Below are 22,173 nucleotides of genomic sequence, written 5' to 3' on the forward strand. Positions count from 1 at the left end.
GAGTGGGGGTGCCATGGGGAGGGAAGAGGGGGATGCTGGGGGCTGGTTCAGGGATAGGCTCCCCACTGCCCCCCTCCTGCCCTGACCCCACTCTGGCTTCCTTGCAGAACATCTTCGGGAGGAGCCGCAGCCCGTGAGTAGCAGCCCCAGCTGATCCGGGCGAGGGGCAGCCCAGGGAGCACCAGCCCTTTGCCCCCTCTGGGCTCATCCCTGTCCCTGCCGGGGGATCAGTCCCTGGAGGCCGGACGGGCACGTGGGGGGCTGGGATCGGGTGACCAGACGTCTGATATTGGGGGCTTTGTCTTATCCCCTCCCCCCCCACCCCACCCTGAAAATGAAAATGTCCCGAGTTTTCACACTGTCTGGTCAGCCTAGGCAGGGAGGGTGCGGGCAAAATGTGTGGGCAGGGGGTGACGTGGGCCTGGAGGAGCTATGTGGGGGTGGGCAGTGGGGTGATGGCCTGGGGGGGGCTATGAGGGGCTGGGGATGATGGGGGGCAGTGGGGTGATATGGGCATGGGGGGCTATAACGATGCTGCCCTTGGTGGGACACTTCTGAGAGTGTCAATTCAGGACAAATTGCTCAGAGCAGGGCAGTTACAGCCCCAGGCTGGGGTCCTTTGCACACCAAGGCACCAAACCAGTCAGACAGAGAGGACTTCGGTCTCACCCCACTGGCCAACCACAAATCACACCAGCAATTCCCTCAGACACTCCAGTTTCCCAGTATCACCACCAGTGCCACTCGTTACGGGGCTGAATGGTTATGAAAACCAATACCCCAGTAAAAGAAAAAAAAAAAAAAGGTTCTCTTGATCCCAAAGGACCAAGACCCAGACCCAGGCCAATATACAAGTCATATCTTACCCACAAATCACGCTGTTGCCAATCCTTAGAATCTAAAATCTAAAGGTTTATTCATAAAAGGAAAAAGATAGAGATGAGAGCTAGAATTGGTTACATGGAATCAATTACATACAGTAATGGCAAAGTCTTGGTTCAGGCTTGTAGCAGTGATAGAATAAACTGCAGGTTCAAATCAAGTCTCTGGAATACATCCCCAGCTGGGATGGGTCATTCAGTCCTTTGTTCAGAACTTCAGTTTGTAGCAAGGTTCCTCCAGAGGCAAGAAGCAGGATTGAAGACGATGGAGGGGTTTCCAAGGCCTTTTATCTACTCTGAAATGTGGAAGGACACCCCTTTATTCTTACTGTGGAAATTACAGCAGCAAGATGGAGTTTGGAGTCACATGGGCAAGTCACATGTCCATGCATGACTCAGTTCTTTACAGGCTGATGCCATTGTTTACATGTTAGTTTGACCGTTCCCAGGAAAGCTCAGATGTGGATTGGCGTCTCCCAAAGTCCATTATCAGTTAAGGGTTTCTTGTTTGGGCACTTACTGAGGCTAGGTCTACACTAGGGGGAGGGATCGATTTAAGATACAGACATATCCTATTCACTGCTGTGAAGACGGCGGCAAATCGACCGCGCGGCTCCCCCGTCGACGGCGCTTACTCCTCCTGACGAGGTGGGAGTATGCGCGTCGATTCGGGGATTGATTTACCGTCTAGATGAGACGCAATAAATCGAACCCCGAGAGATTGATTTCTACCCGCCGATCTGGGCGGGTAGTGTAGACTAGCCCTGAGAATAGTCCTTTCTCAAGAAGCTGACCAAATGCTTCACTGAGGCTACTTAGAATCAAAACACATTGAGATACAAGTACATAGCCAATATTCGTAATGTCAACTACAAAAATGGTACACCCATACAGATAGCATAATCACAATCAGCAAATCATAACCTTTCCATAGACACCTTACATGACAACCTTTGTACAATATTTGCTGCAAATATATAACAGTGGTTGCAACAATGATCTAAACGGTTACAATTTATGTCAATAACGTCACAGGGGCCTATGCGGGGGTGGGGGTGATGTGGGGGGGCAGGGCAGTGGGGTGATGTGGGCATGAGGGGGCTATACATGGGTGGGGGTGATGTGGGGGGTGGGGCAGTGTGGGCATGGGGGGCTATGCAGGCAGGAGGTGATGTGGGGGCAGGACAGTGAGGTGATGGCATGGGGGCCTATGCGGGGGGGGTGACATGGAGTATGGGGCAGTGGGGTGATGTGGGCATGGGGGGCTATGTGGGGGTGAGGGTGACGTGGGGGGGTGGGGCAGTGGGGTGATGGCATGGGGGGCTATGCAGGGTGGGTGTGATGTGGGGGGTGGGGCAGTGTGGTGCTGTGGGCATGGGGGGCTAAGTGGGGTGGGGGTGACGTGGGGAGGCAGGGTAGTGGGGTGATGTCGGCATGGGGCTGATGTGGGCATGGGGAGCTATGCGGGGTGGGGGTGATGTGGGGGGCGGGGCAGTGGGGTGATGTCAGCATGGGGGGCTACGCGGGGTGGGGGTGCCGTGGCATGTGGGGCAGTGGGGTGATGTGGGCATGGGGGGCTATGCGGGGTGGGGGTGATGTGGGGGGGCAGGGCAGTGGGGTGATGTGAGCATGGGGGGCTATGCGGGGGTGGGGGTGACGGGGTTGTGGCAGTGGGATGATGGCATGGGGGGCTATGCGGGGTGGGGGTAATGTGGGGGGTGGGGCGGTGGAGCAGTGGGGTGATGTGGGCATGGGGGGGCTATGTGGCGTGGGGGTGATGTGGGAGGCGGGGCAGTGGGGTGATCTTGACATGGGGGGCTATGTGGGGTGTGGGTGATGTGGGGGGGCAGTGGGGTGCTGTGGGCATGGGGGGCTATGTGGGGTGGTGGTGATATGGAGGGCGGGGCAGTGGGGTGCTGTGGCCATGTGGGGCTACGTGGAGTGGGGGTGACATGGGAGGCGGGGCAGGGGGGTGATGTCGACATGGGAGGCTATGCGGGGTGGGGGTATTGTGGGGGGTGGGGCAGTAGGGTGATGTGGGCATGGGGGCTATGTGGAGTGGGGGTGACGTGGGGGGGCAGTGGGGTGCTGTTGGCATGGGGGGCAATGTAGAGTGGGGGTGATGTGGGAGGCGGGGAGGGGGGTGATGGGTGATGGGACTATGTGGGGGTGGGGTTACATGGGGGGCAGGGCAGTGGGTTGATGTGGGCATGGGGGGCTATGAGGAGTGGGGGTGACGTGGGATGTGGGGCAGTGGGGTGATGTGGGAATGGGGGGCTATGCGGGTTGGGGGTGCTGTGGGGTGTGGGGCAGTGGGGTGATGTGGGCATGGGGGGCTATGCGGGGGTGGGGGTGACGTGGGAGGCAGGGCAGTGGGGTGATGGCATGGGGGGCTATGCGGGGTGGGGCAGTCGGGTGCTGTGGGCATGGGGGGCTATGTGGGGTGGGGGTGACGTGGGGGGGCAGTGGGGTGATGTGGGCATGAGGGGCTATGCGGAGTGGGGTGGCGTGGCGTGTGCGGCAGTGGGGTGATGTGGGCATGGGGGGCTATGTGGGGTGGGGGTGATGTGGGGAGGTAGTGGGGTGATGTGGGCATGGGGGGCTATGTGGGGGTGGGGTGACATGGGGGCAGGGCAGTGGGGTGATGTGGGAATGGGGGGATATGTGGGGTGGGGGTGATGTGGGTTGTGGGGCAGCGGGTGATGTGAGCATGAGGGGCTATGCAGGATGGGGGTAATGTGGGGGGTGGGGCAGTGGGGTGATGTGGGCATGGGGGGCTATGTGGGGTGGGGTGACATGGGGAGGCAGTGGGGTGCTGTGGGCATGGGGGGCTATGTGGAGTGGGAGTGATGTGGGAGGCGGGGCAGTGGGGTGGTGTCGACATGGGGGTGATGGGGGGCTATGTGGGGTTGGGTGACATGGGGTGTGGGGCAGTGGAGTGATGTGGGCTTGGGGGGCTATGCGGGGTGGGGGTAATGTGGGGTGATGTGGGCATGGGGGCTATGTGGGTTGGGGGCGATGTGGGGGCGGGGCAGTGGGGTGATGTCAACATGGGGGGCTATGTGGGGTGGGGGTGACGGGGGGCAGTGGGGTGCTGTGGGCATGGGGGGCTATGCAGTGTGGAGGTGACGTGGGGGGTGGGGCAGTGGGGTGATGTGGGCATGGGGGGCTTTGAGGGGTGGGGGTGACGTGGGGGGTGGGGCAGTGGGTGATGTGGGCATGGGGGCCTATGCAGGGTGGGGGGGCAGTGGGGTGATGTGGGCATGGGGGGCTATGCGGGGTGGGGGTAACGTGAGGGGGCAGTGGGGTGCTGTGGGCATGGGGGGCTATGCGGGGTGGGGGTAATGTGGGGGGTGGGGCAGTGGGGTGATGTGGGCATGGGGGGGCTATGTGGGGTGGGGTAACGTGAGGGGGAAGTGGGGTGCTGTGGGCATGGGGGGCTATGCAGGGTGGGGGTAATTTGGGGGGTGGGGCAGTGGGGTGATGTGGGCATGGGGGGCTATGCAGGGTGGGGTTGATGTGGGCACAGTAGGGATGGAGCAGGGAGGCTCATGGGGCTCCTGTTGTGTCTCCTCCACACAGGCCTCAGACCCCGCCTCCACCCCCCAAGCGGCCAGGTAAGTGATGGTCCTAACCCCAGGAGCTGGGGGGTCGGTGGCAGCCGCTGGCTAAGCCGGTGCTGCGGTGACTGCATTGCTCCCCCAGCCTGCCCTGTGTGGAGGGTGTGACGGGATCCCCCAGAACAGCCTGAGTCCCCCGCCCAGCTCGCCAGCCTGACTGTCCCTCGCAGAGCCTTGCCAGTGACAAACAGCAACGCCAGCCCGTGATCAGTGTCACCGCCAGCATGGGGAGCCCCACAGCCAGCTACACCACACGCTCCTTGAGCCTCGCACGAATCCCCAGCCCCTCACCCAGCCCCCAGCCTCACTCCCCAGAACTGCACCGTCTTCCTCTGCTTAAGGGCCCCTTGGACAGTGCACACACATTCATCAGTTCACCACTTCGACAAAGGGTAGTGAACAGGCATCAGTCCCTGTTAACCTGAGCTCAGAGTCAACCAAAACCCCACTGTGTTCGGTGAAATATAACATTGATTTATTATCAGAAAGATCAATTGTGAGGGATTATAAGTAGCAGGCAGAGAGATTAGAGTTGGTTAGAACATAAGAGCGGCCAGACTGGGTCAGACCAAATGTCTATCTAGCCCAGTATCCTGTCTGCCGACAGTGGCCAATGCCCGATGCCCCAGAGGGAATGAACAGAACAGGTAATCATCACGTGATCCATCCCGTCACCCATTCCCATCTTCTGGCAAACAGAGGGTAGGGCCACCATCCCTGCCCATCCTGGTTAATAGCCATTAATGGACCTATCCTCCATGAACTTATCTAGTTCTTTTTTTAACCCTGTTATAGTCATGGCTTTCACAACATCCTCTGTCAAAGAGTTCCACAGGTTGACGGTGCGCTGTGTGAAGAAATACTTCCTTTTGTTTGTTTTAAACCTGCTGCCTATTAATTTCATTTGGTGACCCCGAGTTCTTGTGTTATGAGGAGTAAATAACACTTCCCTATTTACTTTCTCCACACTGGTCAGATTTTATAGACCTCTATCATATCCCCTATTAGTTGCCTCTTTTCCAAGCTGAGAAGTCCCAGTCTCATTAATCTCTCCTCATACGGAAGCCGGTTCATACCCCTAATCATTTTTGTTGCCCTTTTCTGAACCTTTTCCAATTTCAATATACAGGACCGGCTCCAGGGTTTTTGCTGCCCCAAGCAGGAAGAAAAAAAACAAAAAACAAAAAAAGCCATGATTGTGATCAGCTCTACCGCCGCCGCTTCAGTCTTCGGCGGCAATTCGGCGGCTGGTCCTTCGCTCCGAGAGGGACCGAGGGACCTGCCGCCAAAAAGCCTGACGTGCCGCCCCTCTCCGTTGGCCGCCCCAAGCACTTGCTTGCTGGGCTGGTGCCTGGAGCCGGCCCTGTCAATATATCTTTTTTGAGATGGGGTGATCACATGTGCACGCAGTATTCCAGATGTGGGTGTACCATGGATTTATATAGAGGCAATATGATATTTTCTGTCCTATTATCCATCCCTTTCTTAATGAGTCCCAACATTCTGTTCGCTTTTTTGACTGCTGCTGCACATGGAGTGGATGTTTTCAGAGAACTATCCACAATGACTCCAAGATCCCTCTCTTGAGTGGTAACAGCTAATTTAGACCCCGTCATTTTATAGGTATAGTTGGGATTATGCCAGTATATCTTTTTTGAGATGGGATGACCACATCTGTATGCAGTATTCAAGATGTGGGTGTACCATGGATTTATATAAGGGCAATAAGATATTCTCCGTCTTATTCTCTATCCCCTTTTTAATGATTCCTAACATCCTGTTTGCTTTTTTGACTGCCGCTGCACACTGCGTGGACGTCTTCAGAGAACTAGCCACGATGACTCCAAGATCTTTTTCCTGATTAGTTGTAACTAAATTAGCCCCCATCATATTGTATGTATAGTTGGGATGTTTTCCAATGTGCATTACTTTGCATTTATCAACATTGAATTTCATCTGCCAGTTTGTTGCCCAGTCACCAGTTTTGCGAGATCCCTTTGTAGCTCTTCGCAGTCTACTTTGGACTTAACAAGCTTGAGTAGTTTTGTATCATCTACAGATTTTGCCACCTCACTATTTACCCTTTTCCAGATCATTTATGAATAAATTGAATAGGACTGGTCCCAGAACAGACCCCTGGGGGACACCACTATTTACCTCTCTCCATTCTGAAAACCAACCATTTATTCCTATCCTTTATTTCCTATCTTTTAACCAGTTACCAATCCATGAGAGAACCTTCCCCCTTATCCCATGACAGCTTACTTTGCGTAAGAGCCTTTGGTGAGGGACCTTGTCAAAGGTTTTCTGAAAATCTAAGTACACTATATCCACTGGCACCTTTGAGACGAACAGAAGTATTGGGAGCACAAGCTTTCGTGGGTAAGAACCTCACTTCTTCAGATGCACTTCTTGCATCTGAAGAAGTGAGGTTCTTACCCACGAAAGCTTATGCTCCCAATACTTCTGTTCGTCTCAAAGGTGCCACAGGACCCTCTGTTGCTTTTTACAGATTCAGACTAACATGGCTACCCCTCTGATATATCCACTGGGTCCCCCTTGTCCACATGCTTGTTGACCCCCTCAAAGAATTCTAGTAGATTGGTGAGGTATGATTTCCCTCTACAAAAACCATGTTGACTTTTCCCCAATATGTTCATTGACGTGTCTGACAATTTTGTTCTTTACTATAGTTTCAACCAGTTTGCCCAGTACTGAAGTCAGGCTTCCCAGCCTGTAATTGCCGGGATCACCTCTGGAGCCCTTTTTAAAAATTGGCTGATTTAAATGATAGGTTACAAACTACAGTTAAAAGTGACAAAGAGTCCTGTGGCACCTTCTAGACTAACAGACATATTGGAGCATAAGCTTTCGTGGGTGAATACCCACTTTGTCAGACAGTCCCTATGTAAAAGGATAAATGGACACAAGTCAGATATTAGGAATGTCAATATACAAAAACCTGTAGGAGAACACTTCAACCTCCCTGGACACACAATAGCAGATTTAAAGGTAGCCATCCTGTAGCAAAATACTTCAGGACTAGACTTCAAAGAGAAACTGCTGAGCTTCAGTTCATTTGCAAATTTGACACTATCAGCTCAGGATTAAACAAAAACTGTGAATGGCTATCCAACTACAGAAGCAGTTTCTCCTCCCTTGGTCTTCACACCTCAACTGCTAGAAGAGGGCCTCATCCTCCTTGATTGAACTGACCTCGTTATCTCTAGACTGATTCTTGCCTGCATATTTATACCTGCCTCTGGAAATTTCCACTACATGTGTCTGACGAAGTGGGCATTCACCCACGAAAGCTTATGCTCCAATACGTCCATTAGTCTATAAGGTGCCACAGGACTCTTCGTCACTTTTTACAGATCCAGACTGTCAGGGTTCCTTCCCCACTCTGAACTCTAGGGTACAGAAGTGGGGACCCGCATTAAAGCCCCCTAAGCTTATTTCTACCAGCTTAGGTTAAAACCTGGTACGCTGCCACCACCAAGTGATTTAACAAGAAACAGGGAAAGGACCACTTGGAGTTCCTCTTCCCCCAAGCCCTTATACCCCCTTTCCTGGGGAGGCTTGGGAATAATATCCTAACCAATTGGTACAAAGGGATCAAAGACCCAAACCCCTGGGTCTTTGGACAATGGAAAAATCAGTCAGGTTCTTAAAAGAAGGATTTTATTGAAAAGGTAAAAACCATCTCTGTAAAATCAGGATGGAAAATAACGGCACAGGGTAATCAGATTCAAAGAGCCAGAGGAACCCCCTCTAGCCTTAGTTTCAAAGTTACAGCAAAACAGGGATAAACCTCCCTCTAGCAAAGGAACATTTACAAGTTGAGAAAAACAAAGATAAACTAATACGCCTTGCCTGGCTGTTACTTACAAGTTTGAAATATGAGAGACTTGTTCAGAGAGATTTGGAGAGCATGGATTGATGTCCGGTCCCTCTTTGTCCCAAGAGCAAACACCCACCAAAACAAAGAGCACAAACAAAAGCCTCCCCCCAAGATTTGAAAGTATCTTGTCCCCTTATTGGTCCTTTGGGTCAGGTGTCAGCCAGGTTACCTGAGCTTCTTAACCCTTTACAGGTAAAAGGATTTTGGTGCCTCTAGCCAGGGGGGATTTTATACTATTGTACACAGGAGGGTTGTTACCCTTCCCTTTATAGTTATGACACAGACTAACACAGCTACCCCTCTGATACTTGAAACTACAGTTAATAGTTCTGCAATTTCACCATCTGGTGAATACCATAAGAAATACAAATAAATTTGCAGTCTAAATTCTGCAAACTAAGCAGGATTAGAATCAAGCAGCCTCTCGTCCTAACAGATGTTACAGGCTACTCACAGTTCTCAATACACAGGCTGGATTCCCTTTCAGCCTGGGCCCCATCTCCCCAGTTCAAAGTCTTTGTCCTCCAGACGATCTTCCAGCTGATGAGATGGGGGAGGGGAGAGACCTCTTTGACACTTTCATCCAGCCAGGATCTTTCTAGCAGCTGTGACCTGGGGTCAGGCAGCCCCCATAGGTACCTGCTCTCTCTGAGGAGCCTCTGGGAGAGGGGATTGTTCTTGATGGGCCTGCAACGCCTGTCTGGCCGGTGATGGTTGTTCAGGTCAGCTGTGGGCCTCTCCCCACCTCACAAGGTATTTCAGTAACACACAGAGCAATACAATGCGAGTACACGCACTTCAACAGGATGCTAATGTTCAACAGATCGAGGCTTTTTAAATGATGCCTCACAAGGCCCTCACATCACAACAGTGAATATGGGGTTCCAGGTGCTCCTGCAGGGTACAGAGTGTCACGGAGGGAGGCTTGAGGGGTGGGGCAGGTCCATAGCTGACTGGGCAGAGCCACTGACAGCGCCGTGTGTGTTACAGAGAGCTGGGAGCATGCGGTAAGTATGGCCCAGCCACAGCCCCGCCCCCACCCAGCGACAGCCCCACCCACTGCTTCCTGCCCCGCCCCACGGGCTGCACCCCATAGCCATAGCCCCGCCCATTGCTCCCCACCCCACCCACTTCTCCCCTACCCTACCTAGTCACAGCCCCACCCACTGCATCCCCCCACCCTGACCCCACACTGCTCCCTGCCCCACCCCACCCTATGCACCCTGCCCCCACCTAGCCACAGCTCCACCCACTGAACCCCTCATGCAACCTCTCACCCCGACCCACTGCATCCCAGCCATTGCTTTGCCCCCTTCCCCCGCCCCAGGGCAGCACCCACCTGCCCCCGTCCCATTCCCCAGAGCCCCAGTGTGGCGGAGGAGTCCGAGGAGGGTGACATGTACGAGGCGCCCCCCTGTGAGAGCCAAGCCTGGAAGGTGGCTCCAGCCAAGAGGCAGGAGGACACAGACGGCACCTACCTAGGTAACGGGGGGCAGGAGAATGGGAGGCTGGCAATGGGGGAGGGGAGTGGGGAGGGGCAGAGTTGGGGGGGGTTGGAAGGTTGGGGGCAGTGAGGCCCCCAGGGCCCATCTCACCCTGTCCCTGCCTCCAGATCACGCCACTGCCCGGCGCTGCTCGGAGCCCTTCGCCCTCCTGCCGGCCAAGGTGAGTGAGCCGCCTGAAGCCCACACCATGGCCCCTGCATCCCCAATCCTGTGCCCCCAACACCGATTCCCCTTCACCCACAATCCCACACCCAGCCCCCTGTACCCCCAATACCACACCCCACACTGAGCCCCCTGCACCCTCTCCCTCTCTCCCAACACCGAGCCCCTGCACCCCCAATCCCGCACCCCACACAGAGACCCCTGCACCCCAATCCCCCTCCCCCAGCCCTGAGCCCCCTGCACCCCCAATCCCACCCCCAACACCGAGCCCCCTACACCTCCAATTCCCCTCCCCCAACACCGTGCCCTTTGCATCCCCAATCCCGCCCCCACACTGTGCCCCGTGCACCCCGAATCCCTCTCCCCCAGCACCCTCAGTGGACGTGATGACATGGTGCCGTGTGGCCAGCTACATTCCAGGAGAGCCCAGAGAGCCTCCATAGCCCACCATTTCCCCACGCAGCCGGTCTCCGAAGCTGGGGACTTAGGGGTTGGGCCCAGGAGTTACTCAGGGGGTGGGGTGGGGTGGGGGTTGGAGACCATGGGGAGCCTGGCTGGCTGGTAACCAGCCCGTTGTAACCCACAGTTCCTGTCAAAGCTCAGCCTGGTGCCTGGCACAGACGCTGGCAATGGAGAGGAGATGCCTCAGGGCCTGGCCTGCGGAAAAGGTGAGGGGCTGGGGGAGGCAGGGGGGGTTGCTTTGTGGAGTGACCCCCTTCCCCACAGACACCGAGTCCCCCCAGCCTGGGAGCCTGGAAGAGGCGCTTGGAGCCTCCCTGGGCCCATGCAGGCTGGCTTTGGCCACAGGGCTGGGGCGGCCTGGCTCCCTCTCCACTTTTGGGGTCCCCGCTTGCCCCCGCCCCGTGGGGGAGGGGATCTCCTTGCCCGGGGCAGTGATCGCTGTGGTGACGGGTGGGCTTGCCGATGGTTGCAGTTACCGTGGTGACTGGGCGGGCGGAGGTGCTAGGGAGCTGTGTTGGGCCCATGGGGGATATGGGGGGGCAGCGTCCTGGGGGCTGAGTCTCTGGGGCTGGGCCTTGCTGCGGTCCCTGGGGCCCCTTGGGCTCCCCACATGCCCAGCTTGGCCACGCGGCCTCTCGCCCCGGCTGGCCCCTGGCACCCGGAGCTGAGCCGCTTCCTTCCCTTACAGGTCAGGACAGAACCCGGGCAAAGCTCCCCCCAGCTCCCGGCAGTCGCTGGGTCTCCCTGCCCATCCCCGTTCCGAGGCCCCCGCCGACGCCTGCCGGCCCCGCTGCACCCCGGGGTATGTGGGGTGTCCTACCCTCCTGGGGGCTGGGCACTGCAGGGGCGGGAGGGGTTGGGAGGTGGGGGGAGTTTCTGGGGGAGGACTGGAGCAGCTGGGGGGGGCTTGTCCCTGGGGACTGGCGGGGGGCTCCTCACAACCCCCTGGGGCCTTTCCTGGGGGCCCCCAAATGGGGTCCTTCTGTTCTCCTCAGTCCTGCTCGGGCTCCGGATGATTCTGCCCACTCCATAGCCCCATTCCAGTTCCCCATCTGCCCCCAATCTCTGCCCCCGGCCTGTCCCCCCCTCCAATCTCTGCCCCCGGCCTGTCCCCATCCCCCACAATCTGTGCCCCCCCCAGCCTGTCCCCATCCCCCCCAATCTCTGCCCCCGGCTTGTCTCCCTCCCCCCCAATCCCTGCCCCCAGCCTGTCCCCCCTCCAATCTCTGCCCCGCCCCAGCCTGTCCCCCTCCCCCCCAATCTCTACCCCCCCCCCCAGGCCTGTCCCCATGGGCGTGCCCCACCCTGGGGGGTGTGAGGTAGCAGGTCAGGGAGGTGCAGGTCCAGTCACATGGATTCGTGTCTCAGCCACCCTCCACCCCCCCGGACTCCAGTGGTGACCCCCCTCCTTTCAGTGGGGATGGGGAGGGGGCTGGCTTGGGGAGGAATTAGCCTCTGCTGCTCACTTCACCTTGTTCCTGCACCCACAGATCCCGGCCCGACCTCGTGGGACGACAAGGTACCAGAGCCTCCCCCCCACATACACCCCCTTCCCGGTAGGTGCTGGGACAGGGACCCCAGGGCGCTCCCTGCCCCCTATACACCCTGTCCCGGAGGGTGGTGGGACGGGGGCCGCAGGGCACTCCCTGCCTTCACCCGCCTAGATGATCCCTCTGGAAGCACGTCCAGCTATGGGGGGCTGCAGAGAGCCTGCCCCCTGTGCACCCTACTGCCCTCTGCTGGGTGGAGTCAGAGCTGCTCCACGTGTATCAGAGCCCCTGTGCTGCTGACAGCTGATGGGGATTCCCTGTGCATGGGAGCAGGGTCCAGTGTGGCAGGGGTGCAGAGACGGCCGGGGGCTGGGTCATGTATCTACACTCACCTCCCTGATCTCCAGCCAGCTCCGGGCGACACCAACTGACCCACCGCCCCTGCACCCGGCGAGTCAGTTCTGCCTCCTCATGCCACTGATGGGGAAACTGAGGCATGGAGAGAGGCAGGAACGCCACTCAGGGAGTCAGCAGCGGAGCCGGCAATAGAGTCCAGGAGTCCTGGCTCCCAGGCCCCTGCTCTAACCACTAGACCCCCCTCTCCTTCCCTCCCTGGCCCTAGTTTCAGCAACAAGGCCCTACATCCATGGCGGGAGGGGAGAGTGTTCCTGTGGCCCTGCCCGTGGCTTGACCCGCTGCGGACCATGGGTGTGGGGCACCCAGCAGGTGTCTGGCTGGTTGGGGGCCGGGGCTTTGGGCCCCACCCCCCCAGTGATTCGGGGTGTCTCTTCCCCTCCCCAGGAGGGACCCCCAGAGGAGCAGATTTACCTGGTGTGTGAGCCGTCGAGCCCACGTGAGTTCCTGCCTCCTCCCCTGCTCCAGCCCCCTGGGGGCCCAAGACCCTGCTCCGGCTGGGACTCCTGACACCCAGGCACTAAGCCGGGGCCCCCGCCCCACCTGACGCTTGTCTGCTTCCTTCCAGCTCCCTGCAGGATGACTCGCGCCCTGATGCCCCCGCTCGGCCAGGTGCCCCCGCCAAAGCCCCCAAAGCTGTCCAAGTGAGTGCCCCCCGCGCAGGGCCAGCCTGGCCCCCAGCCAAGCCCCGGGGAGCAGGTCAGGGACCCCAAGCGCCTGCCCACCCGTCCATTCCAGAGGCGCAGGGATCCGGCTCCCGGCCCTGCCCCGTTCCCACCCAGGGCTGGGGGATCCGTCTCCTGGCCCTCCCCTGTTCCTGCCTGGCCCAGCTGCCCCTGCCTGCTGAAGCAGGTTCCCCCACTTGAGCCCTGGAGCTGCCTGTATCATGGCCCAAATGCGGGCCAAGCTCTGGGTGCAAATTGCGGTGCATGACCCTGATGCTCCTGGTCTCTCCAACAGGCCAAAGATCGCCCTGCCTGGGGCCCACCAGGTGAGTGCAGGGGCTGGGGGAGGGACCGGGACTGGGGATTGTGGGAGGGAGGGGGGCTGGGGTGTTGTGGAGGTGGAACCTGGGGTGGGGTGAATGGGATGGGGAGGGGCTGGGGGGCAGGGATAGCTCCTCCCCCACTGCATTGAAGGTGCCTTCTGCTCTCTCTTTGCAGAGCCTGGCTGATTCCTCCCCCGAAGGTGAGTGCCCCACAAAACTCTGCTGATGCCCCTCACTCCCGACCCGCAGCCCCTGTTATCCCTCTGGCCCATGGACTCCCTCCCACTCCCAGCTCTGCTGGTGCCCCTCACTCCTGACCCGCAGCCCCTGTTATCATGGCCCTGGGCAGAGGCACCTGTGGTCTCTCCCCATTTGGGTGTGGCCTGTTTGGGGTCCCTCGGTGCTGGGAAGGTGCAAGCGAGCTGAGGGACTGAACGGGAAAGACCCCTGCCAGGCCACTGGAGCTGGTGGAGGGTCAGGGAGTGAGGGTGAGGCTGGGAGCTGGTGGGGGTCAGGCCTGTGATCTCCCTACGTCCTGCCTGAGTGTCGGTGACTATGGTGCCCTCCCGGGGCTGGGCCTGTGGGGGATAAAGGACCTGCTACTGCTGCCAGCTGAGAGAGCTCCCCTCTGGCCCATGGCCCCGCTGGACATCTGCCTTGTCTCCTCTTAACCCCTCGGTGTCCTGCCTCTTTCAGCCTCGAGCAAAGCCCCAGCCTGGCCCAGGGGCAGTGGCTCCCTGGTGGAGGTAAGCGCCTGCCCTGCCCGTGGGCTCGCTGTGCCTGGGGGGCGGGAGGGGTGGCACCTTCCTTCCAGAGTAGCCAGCACAGCCTCTGGGAGGGGCTCGTCCCGGGGGGGCAGATATAAGGGGGGGGACAGAGCAGAGGTGTGAGAACTCTCCATTCCTCACCCTCACCATGGTGGTCCCTGCTTCACCCCCCAGCCCCACCCCACCACACAGGCAGCCAGGTGCATTCTGGGAAGATTCACCTTGAGAGTGCCCAGTGTTGCCATGGGGGAGGATACCAGGCCAGGCCCCTTGGATGGGGGGGAGGGATTCTGACCCCCCCCACCCCCAGCTGCTCTCATATCTCTCCTGTGCTCCCCAGGATCCTGGCATGCAGGACCAGGCCTGGTACGCGGGGAGCTGCGACCGGCACCTGGCGGAGAGCATCCTGCAGGGGGTCAATAAGGTACCAGCTGCACCTGCCAGGCGAGGGCGAGAGCAGGGCCTGACACTGGGAGCCAGGACTCCTGGGTTCTCTCCCAGCTCGGGGAGGGGAGCGGGGCCGAGTGGTTGGGGGGGGCTGGGAGCCAGGACTCCTGGGTTCTCTCCCAGCTCTGCTGCTGACGCTGTGACTGTGAGCGGGTTAGTCCCCAGCTGTCCCATGGGGTCGGGGTGGGGGGACAGAGAGGAAAGGCTGGGCCCAGAGCCCGTCCCTGGGGCTGTAGGGACCCTGTCGTGGTTCTGTGGCAGGTGGGGTCTGGGCAGGCCTGGCAGCCTCTCCCATGCCAGGCCGGGTGCCCACCAGTGCTGAGCAGCCCCCCTCTGCCCCAGGACAGCGCGTTCATGGTGCGACAGAGTTCAGGGCAGGGCTGGAACCAGCCATTCACCTTGGCCGTGCTGTACAAGGGCCACGTCTACAACATCCCCATCCGCTACGTGGAGAGCAGCCGCCAGTACGCGCTGGGCAAGGACGGGAAGAGCCGCGAGGAGGTGGGTGCCCGGGAGGGCGGGGGGCGGGCATCTCCCCTGGGAGCCCTGGGAATGGGGGGACCCCCGGGAAAGCTGCTGGTCGCCCCTGCTGCTCGCTCAGCCTGGGGGCCCAGGCCAGGGTGCTCCATGGACAGCTGGGAGCGAGTGGGACTCAGCAGGGCACACCCAGCCCTGGGAACGATGCCCCGGGGAGGGTTGGGCTGGTCCCGCTGCTCCCAGCCGCTCTCTGCTGCCATCTCCCCTTTTCTCCCCCAGCGGTTCGACAGCGTGGCCGGCATCATCCAGCACTACCGTGAGCACCCCCTGGTGCTGATCGAGGGCAGCTCCGCCTCCAGGGCGCACACCTGCCTGCTCTTCCCCGTCAAGCCCTGAGGGCTGGGGACAGGCTGGGGGCCCAGCTGCGGCCACCCCCCAGCTCTGCCGTGTGGGACGCGAGGCTCTCTGCACTGGCCGCTTTGTGGCGGACAGCAGGGGGCGCCAGCGCTGCAGGAGTCCCCCGTGCTGGGCCATGCAGCCCCCGCAGGGGACAGGGCTTGGGGGGCTGGGAGCTCCCCCCTTCCTGCTGTGGCGACTCCTGCTTTCCCCTCTGGGGGGGCCCCTGTTGGGGTGGGGCTTTCAGAGCCTTTGGGTTGCTCTGGGCCTCACTTGGCCTTTTGCTCACTGTGGGATCTCCAAGCCCGCAGGGCTCGCCCGTGTCAGTAACCAGGGGGATGCGCCTGGGGCCGCCTCCTGGAACCCCTCTGGGTCGCGGGCTGGGACCTTTCCAGAGCTTTCCGCTCTGTGCTGGGACTCCCCGGCCTTGGCCTCGCCCCAACAGCTAATCCAGACAAGTGTGGGGGAGGGGGAGACTAGCTGCATCAGGTGCTGGGCTGTGACCCAGGAGGCAGCGGGTTCGATTCCTGCCACTTCCCCTCTCGGTGCCTCAGTTTCCCTTTCCAGCATTGTCTAGTTAGCCCCGCCCACAGACCGCTCCAAGCCCGAGTCGTGGTCTGTGGCTGCGCAGCGCCCAGCACAACAGGGCCCTGAGCTCATTCTCCAGGGGTCCAGGCCGTGCCCAGCACCATGGGCCCCCTTTGGACCTCCAGGCCTTAGCCCCACGATTGAAGGACACAGGCCTGACTGTTGGCCCCTGCCGGCCTGAGACCCCCAAGCCTGCTCTGCCACTGGGTGTCCAGTGGGTTGCAGATGGGGCTATGGCCGGATGCTCCAGGCGGGGCTGAGCGCCGGGGAGCTGGGCCGTGGGCACTGACAGAGGACCCTTGATCCAGCCCTTTGGCTCCTGCGGGGGCAGGTGAGGTCAGAAAGCCCAGGAGAGTTGGGCCCAGGCAGGTTGTGGAGGGGAGACCTGCAGGGAGCGGAGTGGGGGGCTCAGTAGGGGGCAGTCAGGGCTGGCCAGAGGGAGCCCCTCCCCCCCCCCCCGCTCATTGACCCATCGGGGCCCCAATCACTAGAGTCCGTGATGAGCTACAAGGGGGGTGGGGGTTGCAGCAGCCCCTTCGCTGCAGACAATGCACCTGCCCCCCCGAATTCCTGGACTCATGGCCAGCGCGCGCCCTCCCCCCCCCCCCCCCCCCCGTTCCTGGGCTTGTGGCCGGCAGGAGAGGGGCTGGGACCCCAAGGGGGCTGGAGTGGGGCAGCCCCACGCAATGCCCACACAAACCACCAGGGGTCCTCGGCATCCAGGAGCTGGGTGTCCCTGGCCACAGCTCCTTCCCCTTGCCACAGAGAGCCCCCGGGCCCTGCCTCTGGATCCAGCATTTCCCCCTGCCCCAGAGCCCATTCCCTGCCCCCTCATCTTTCCTGGGGGCGTTAGCGGAGGCCCTGTCCCACCCCAGCCCGCATGGTACCCGCCAGGCTTCTCGCTGCTGCGCAAGGCCCCTAGAGCCTGGGGCAGGGAGATGCAGCGAGGCAGGGCCCCCTGGCAGGCGCCGGCCAGCTCTGGGGGAGCCCGGGGGACCCGCTGCCTTGGGGGCCTTCCTCTCACCTTGGGCTGAGCCGGGGACCCTGCAATGACTGGGGGGCAGCAGCGCCCCCAGGTCCTCTCTGCACCCCCCGCCTCCTGCGTCAGCCTCTGGCCCCTGGCAGCACCTGCCCCCTAGCACCACACTGGGGGCAGTGCAGACGGTGTGGGAAAACATCCCCTACTGGCTGCATGTCGGTGGAGTGGAGTCGGTTTGTACACCCTCCCCAGAGGTGGCTGCATGTGGGGGCACTGGCGCATGCCCCCCTCCCCGGCTGGCTGTGCAGCACGTGGAAATCACTTGGCTCGAAGGGGGCAGGCAGGGGCGGGCCCTATGGCCTGAGCAGCCCATCCCCCCGGGGGTGAGGGGCAGGGAAACCCGCCAGGCCCCTGACTGGGGGCTGCAGCCGAGCCAAGCACGTGCCATGGGGGCCAGCCGGAGCCTGGCCGGGGCTGAGCGTTGGCGGAGACAAACCGTGCCAGGAGTTCCAGGGCCTTTCCCCTCCAGGACGCGCCCAGGCCAATAGGGTAGGATGAGCATTGAACACACCTACCCTGCGACTGTTCACACCCCACAGCGACACTGTCCATACACCCCTGCGACTGTTCACACCCCACAGCGACACTGTCCATACACCCCTGCGATTGTTCACCCCCACAGCAACACTGTCCATGCACCCCTGTGACTGGTCGCACCCCCACAGCAACACTGTCCATGCACCCCTGCAACTGGTCACACCCCCACAGCAACACTGTCCATGCACCCCTGCGACTCGTCACACCCCCACAGCAACACTGTCCATGCACCCCTGCAACTGTTCTCTCTGTCTCACACACACACACGGACTGTTCACACGTGTGCACACGCAGCCATTGTTCACATGCAGTGCAATTGTTCACATGCACCCCACACTTTAGCTGTCCCCCAGCTCTCTGTCCCCCCTACCCTATTCACGGGGACTGTCCAGCTGCCAGCTAAAGACCGTGCCCAGACTGTGCTCACACCAGGGCAGTGTGCCCCATGACACCTAGGGCCACTGTCAAGCTGGTGGGGAGGCCCAGGCATTAGTGCCATGTCTCTGCCCTGCCCTGCCCCGGGGAGCCCCCCTGGGAGCTGGCGCACGGGGCCAAAGTGGGACCTGCTGGGTGGTCAGGCCAGGGACAAGCCACAGCCAGGGGTGAAAGTAACTTAAAGGGCTTACTGAGCAGGGGGCGTGGCCTCAACTGGAAGAGGCGGGGTCTTTAGATACCTGGGCCCTTTAAATCACCCCCAGAGCCCTGCCGCTGCTACCCTGGGGCTCTGGCAGCAGGGCTCGGGAGGCAATTTAAAGGGCCCAGGGCTATGGCTGCTGCAGGGAGCCCTGGGCCCTTTAAATCGCCAGCGTGGGGAAGCCAGTTCGGTCTGGCACGGTGTACTGGCTCTTGCTGGTACACTGGACTGACTTACTTTTACCTCTGGCCACAGCCATGGAGGGGCTGGAGGCTGGGAGTGAGATCTATCACCCACTGCTGGGGCCGGGAGCGCGGCACAGAGAGGATTCTGGGATATAACCCGGGCAGTTCCAGGGCAGGGAGCAGAGGAGCCCGGGATATAACCCAGGCAGGGCCAGGGCAGGGAGCAGAGGATTCTGGGATATAACCCAGGCGGTGTCAGTGCAGGCATGACATTGCACTCCATATGTTTTATGGAAATATGCTGAGTGTGAATATAATGTAACTGGAATATGCTTCATGCAAAAGGTCTCTTGTAAGGTATCATTACAAAGCTTATAATCTACTGAGTGTGGTCATCCTATTCATATGAATGTATAATTCTTGTATCTGAAACTAGAAATATGAAATATAACTCTCTGGTCCTATTGCAAGTGTGGGCCATTAATGGTGGTTTGAAACCTTGATGGCTCCCATTAACTAGGACGATTGACTGTAAATGGCTCTGTTTACCTGCAAGCCTCCACTGCATACCTGAGGGCTAGTCATGAGAAAAATCCCCTAGTTACAACCTGGGCTTGAACTAACAAGGACTGTACCAGGGGAAAGGATTGGGCCCAGACTAGGAAGGAGTCAGGTTTGTGAAAGAAGCTTATTGGGGCATCTCTGAGGGTGAGATTTTATTTGTAATCAGGCTCTTAATGTATTAGGCTTAGACTTGCCTGTTTTGTTTTATTTTGCTTGGTAACTTACTTTGTTCTGTCTGTTATTATTTGAAACCACTTAAATCCTACTTTTAATACTTAATAAAATCACTTTTGTTTATTAATTAACCCAGAATAAGTGATTAATATGTGGGGGAGCAAACAGCTGTGCATATCTCTCTATCAGTGTTATAGAGGGCAGACAATTTATGAGTTTACCCTGTATAAGCTTTATACAGAGTAAATCAGATTTAGATCCCATTGGGAGCTGGGTGTCTGGGTGCTGGAGACAGGTGACTTGCTGAGCCGTTTTCACTTAAGTCTTCAGCTTTGGGGGTGTGGTTCAGACCCGGGGTCTGTGTTGTAGCAGGCTAGCATGTCTGGCTCAACAAGACAGGGTTCTGGAGTCCCAAGCTGCCAGGGAAAATGGGCGCAGAGTTAAATTCAGCACGTCAGGTGACAGTCCCAAGGGGGTCTTTGTGACTAAACCCATCACAGTCAGGGCAGGGAGCAGAGGATTCTGGGATATAACCCAGGTAGTGCCAGGGCAGGAGCAGAGGATTCTGGGGGCTCCTTACCGCTGCCCAGTGCGGGGGATGAGAGGAACCGCCATGAATGATGGAATGGAGGAGCTCTGGCCACCGTGGGGGAGGAGGGAAGTTTGCCCGTTCTCAGCTCCGGCCCGTAGGCACTAACTGGCCCCCTGTTGCCAGCTGCAGCAGCAGAGCAGGGCTGGGTTGGGGAACATTGGCAGAGGGCAGTGTGGGGAGCTGGCCTTGGTGCTGCCCCTGCTCTGTGCCTGGGGCTGTCCATCCCTCGCCAGCTTCCCGCAGGAGCGCAGCACTGGATAAGCCTGGGGGGGACGGTCCCTCAGACCAGAGCCTCCGTTCCCCTCCCCCCACAGCTCAGCTGTGGCTTTCCCGGCCCATTGCCATCACAGAGGCCAAGGTGCCTGAGTGCGGCGAGTCCTGCGCCCACTAGCAGGCCCGGCTCCCCCCACAGCCCCTCGTCCCTCCCATCACCAAGCTCCTCACACGGAGGGTGTCATTGGCCTCCTATCGCAGATGGGGAAACTGAGGTACGGGGTGACAGCGGCAGAAATAGGAGCCGAATCCCAGCGTCCGGCTGCCCCAGTTCCCTGCTCTAACCACTAGCCCTCCCAGCCGCTTTCCTGTGCTGGGCCTGGCACTGCCCCAGGTGCTCCTGGAAATGCAAACAGAGCGGGGCTGGGAGCCATGCCAGGCAGGAACCAAACAGGCCAATCGCAGGGGCAGGTTGCATCAGCTCCCGGCTGGTTTGGTCCCTCGCCCGGCACACGGAGCAGCAAACTGTGAGGCGATCGCCCAGCACCTGCCTGCAGCGAGCCGGGGGGGAGCAGCCTCTGGGCGGGGGCCTCCCTGGCCGGTGCAGAGCTGGAGGAAGGGTCCTGTTCCCAGTGTGGACCAGGGGCGTAGGCGGGGGCCCTGCACTGCGATTGTTCTCGGACCCTGGTCCCATACGGGGTGGGTTGGGGGTGTGGCCGGGGACCCTGCACTGGGGCTATTCCCTGCCCCCCAGGGCTACAGGGGGTGGGTCAGGGGCATGGCTGGGGACCCCGCACTGTGATTGTTCTCGGCCCCCCAGGGCCATATGGGGTGGGTTGGGGGTGTGGCCGGGGGCCCTGCACTGGGGCTATTCCCTGCTCCCCAGGGCCATAGGGGGTGGGTCGGGGGTGTGGCTGGGGGCCCTGTGCTGTGATTGTTCTTGGCCCCAGGGCCCATAAGAAACAAGAAGCAGGGTCAGGCCCCAGGCCTGGGCTTGCTGGGCCGGCCGCGTGGATTTCTGAGCCGCTGTGGCAGATCCGGTTCGACGGAACTGATTGGCACCAGCTGAGGATCTGGCGCCTGAGCTCCGGCCACAGCTCCAGGGCCCTGCATCCCACTGGCTCCGGAACTCTGGCTCCCACAGTCGTCCTATTTTTAGCCCCTTCTCCCAGGACTGACTAGGAAGGATCTTTCCCACACGCCACAGCTGCCGGGGTCAGGTGCAGGGCATGGCTGCCGGCCTAGAATAGCCCCTTTTCAGCAGCCTTGCAAGGCAAGGCCTTCCAGCTTGCATTCCGCTGAGCCGACTGGAAAGGAAGGTGGTGGGGCTGGGCCAGGCCCCTCACACCTGTTGCCATATGACACACAGAGCCTCCACTTAACGTGTGACCGCCTCCCTCCGGACAATCAGCAGTCAGCGTCTGTCCCCCCAAACAGCCAGCGCTTTGCTGTGACACAGCAAATGTCGTGTGCGGCAACGTGTGTCCTAGGCCCCATACTGCAGAGAGCTGGTAATGATTCTCCTTCCTTCTCGTGGAAGCAAGGGGGTTCTGGGTTCTTTTCCTGCTGCTGCCACGTGCCCCGTGGCCAGGTGTGAAGGAAGGAAGTGGGCTTCCACCATAGATGTCCACGAATTGGTCACTAGCCCTCAACAGATTCTCTGTTACAGCCGAGCTAAGCAGCCTGGGTGAGAGTCACAAGGTCCATGTACCACATGCCTCCCACTTGAGTCCTAGGGGCTCAGGTGTGTCTTCTTTGGTGCCTGGGCCTTGGCCAGTCCCTCGTGTGACCTGGTGCCTGGGCCTTGCCGATCCCTGGTGCGTCCTGGTGCCTGGGCCTTGCTCTGATCCTTCTCACTGATGCACAAAGACCTGAAACCACCCAGCCAGGAAACATGGGCCAGAACCCTAGGGCGACAGACTGTTCCACTCTCCCGCCACGGCCCTGCTCCCTCCCCCCATGCCCCAGGCATGGGGAGACAAGGGATCAGAGAGGGTGAGTATCAGCTCACCAGGACCTTCCCCAGAAAGGTCACAGCCTCTGTTTGGCAGCAGGTCCCAAGCACCGTCAGAGGGATCCCCCTGCCGCACACAGCCCCTGACGCACATTCACTCCCATATCCAGCCAGGGTGCA

The 22,173-nt window shown here is 59.8% G+C and overlaps 1 protein-coding gene across 1 annotated transcript; it reads left to right on the forward strand.

Moving 5' to 3' along the window:
- Nucleotides 1-9,398: 9,398 nt before the first annotated feature.
- On the forward strand, nucleotides 9,399-16,681 carry SH2D6 (SH2 domain containing 6). The gene is made up of 14 exons (XM_054020191.1): nucleotides 9,399-9,412; nucleotides 9,767-9,887; nucleotides 10,018-10,070; nucleotides 10,659-10,740; nucleotides 11,223-11,336; nucleotides 12,025-12,053; nucleotides 12,826-12,877; nucleotides 13,007-13,082; nucleotides 13,399-13,429; nucleotides 13,602-13,626; nucleotides 14,123-14,172; nucleotides 14,534-14,617; nucleotides 14,983-15,141; nucleotides 15,397-16,681. The coding sequence occupies exons 2-14, from the start codon at nucleotides 9,803-9,805 to the stop codon at nucleotides 15,511-15,513; spliced, it is 957 nt and encodes a 318-aa protein (XP_053876166.1). The 5' UTR covers nucleotides 9,399-9,412; nucleotides 9,767-9,802; the 3' UTR covers nucleotides 15,514-16,681.
- Nucleotides 16,682-22,173: the final 5,492 nt, after the last annotated feature.

This window comes from Malaclemys terrapin, chromosome 2 (assembly GCF_027887155.1).
Source record: "Malaclemys terrapin pileata isolate rMalTer1 chromosome 2, rMalTer1.hap1, whole genome shotgun sequence".
Lineage (NCBI taxonomy): Eukaryota > Metazoa > Chordata > Testudines > Emydidae > Malaclemys > Malaclemys terrapin.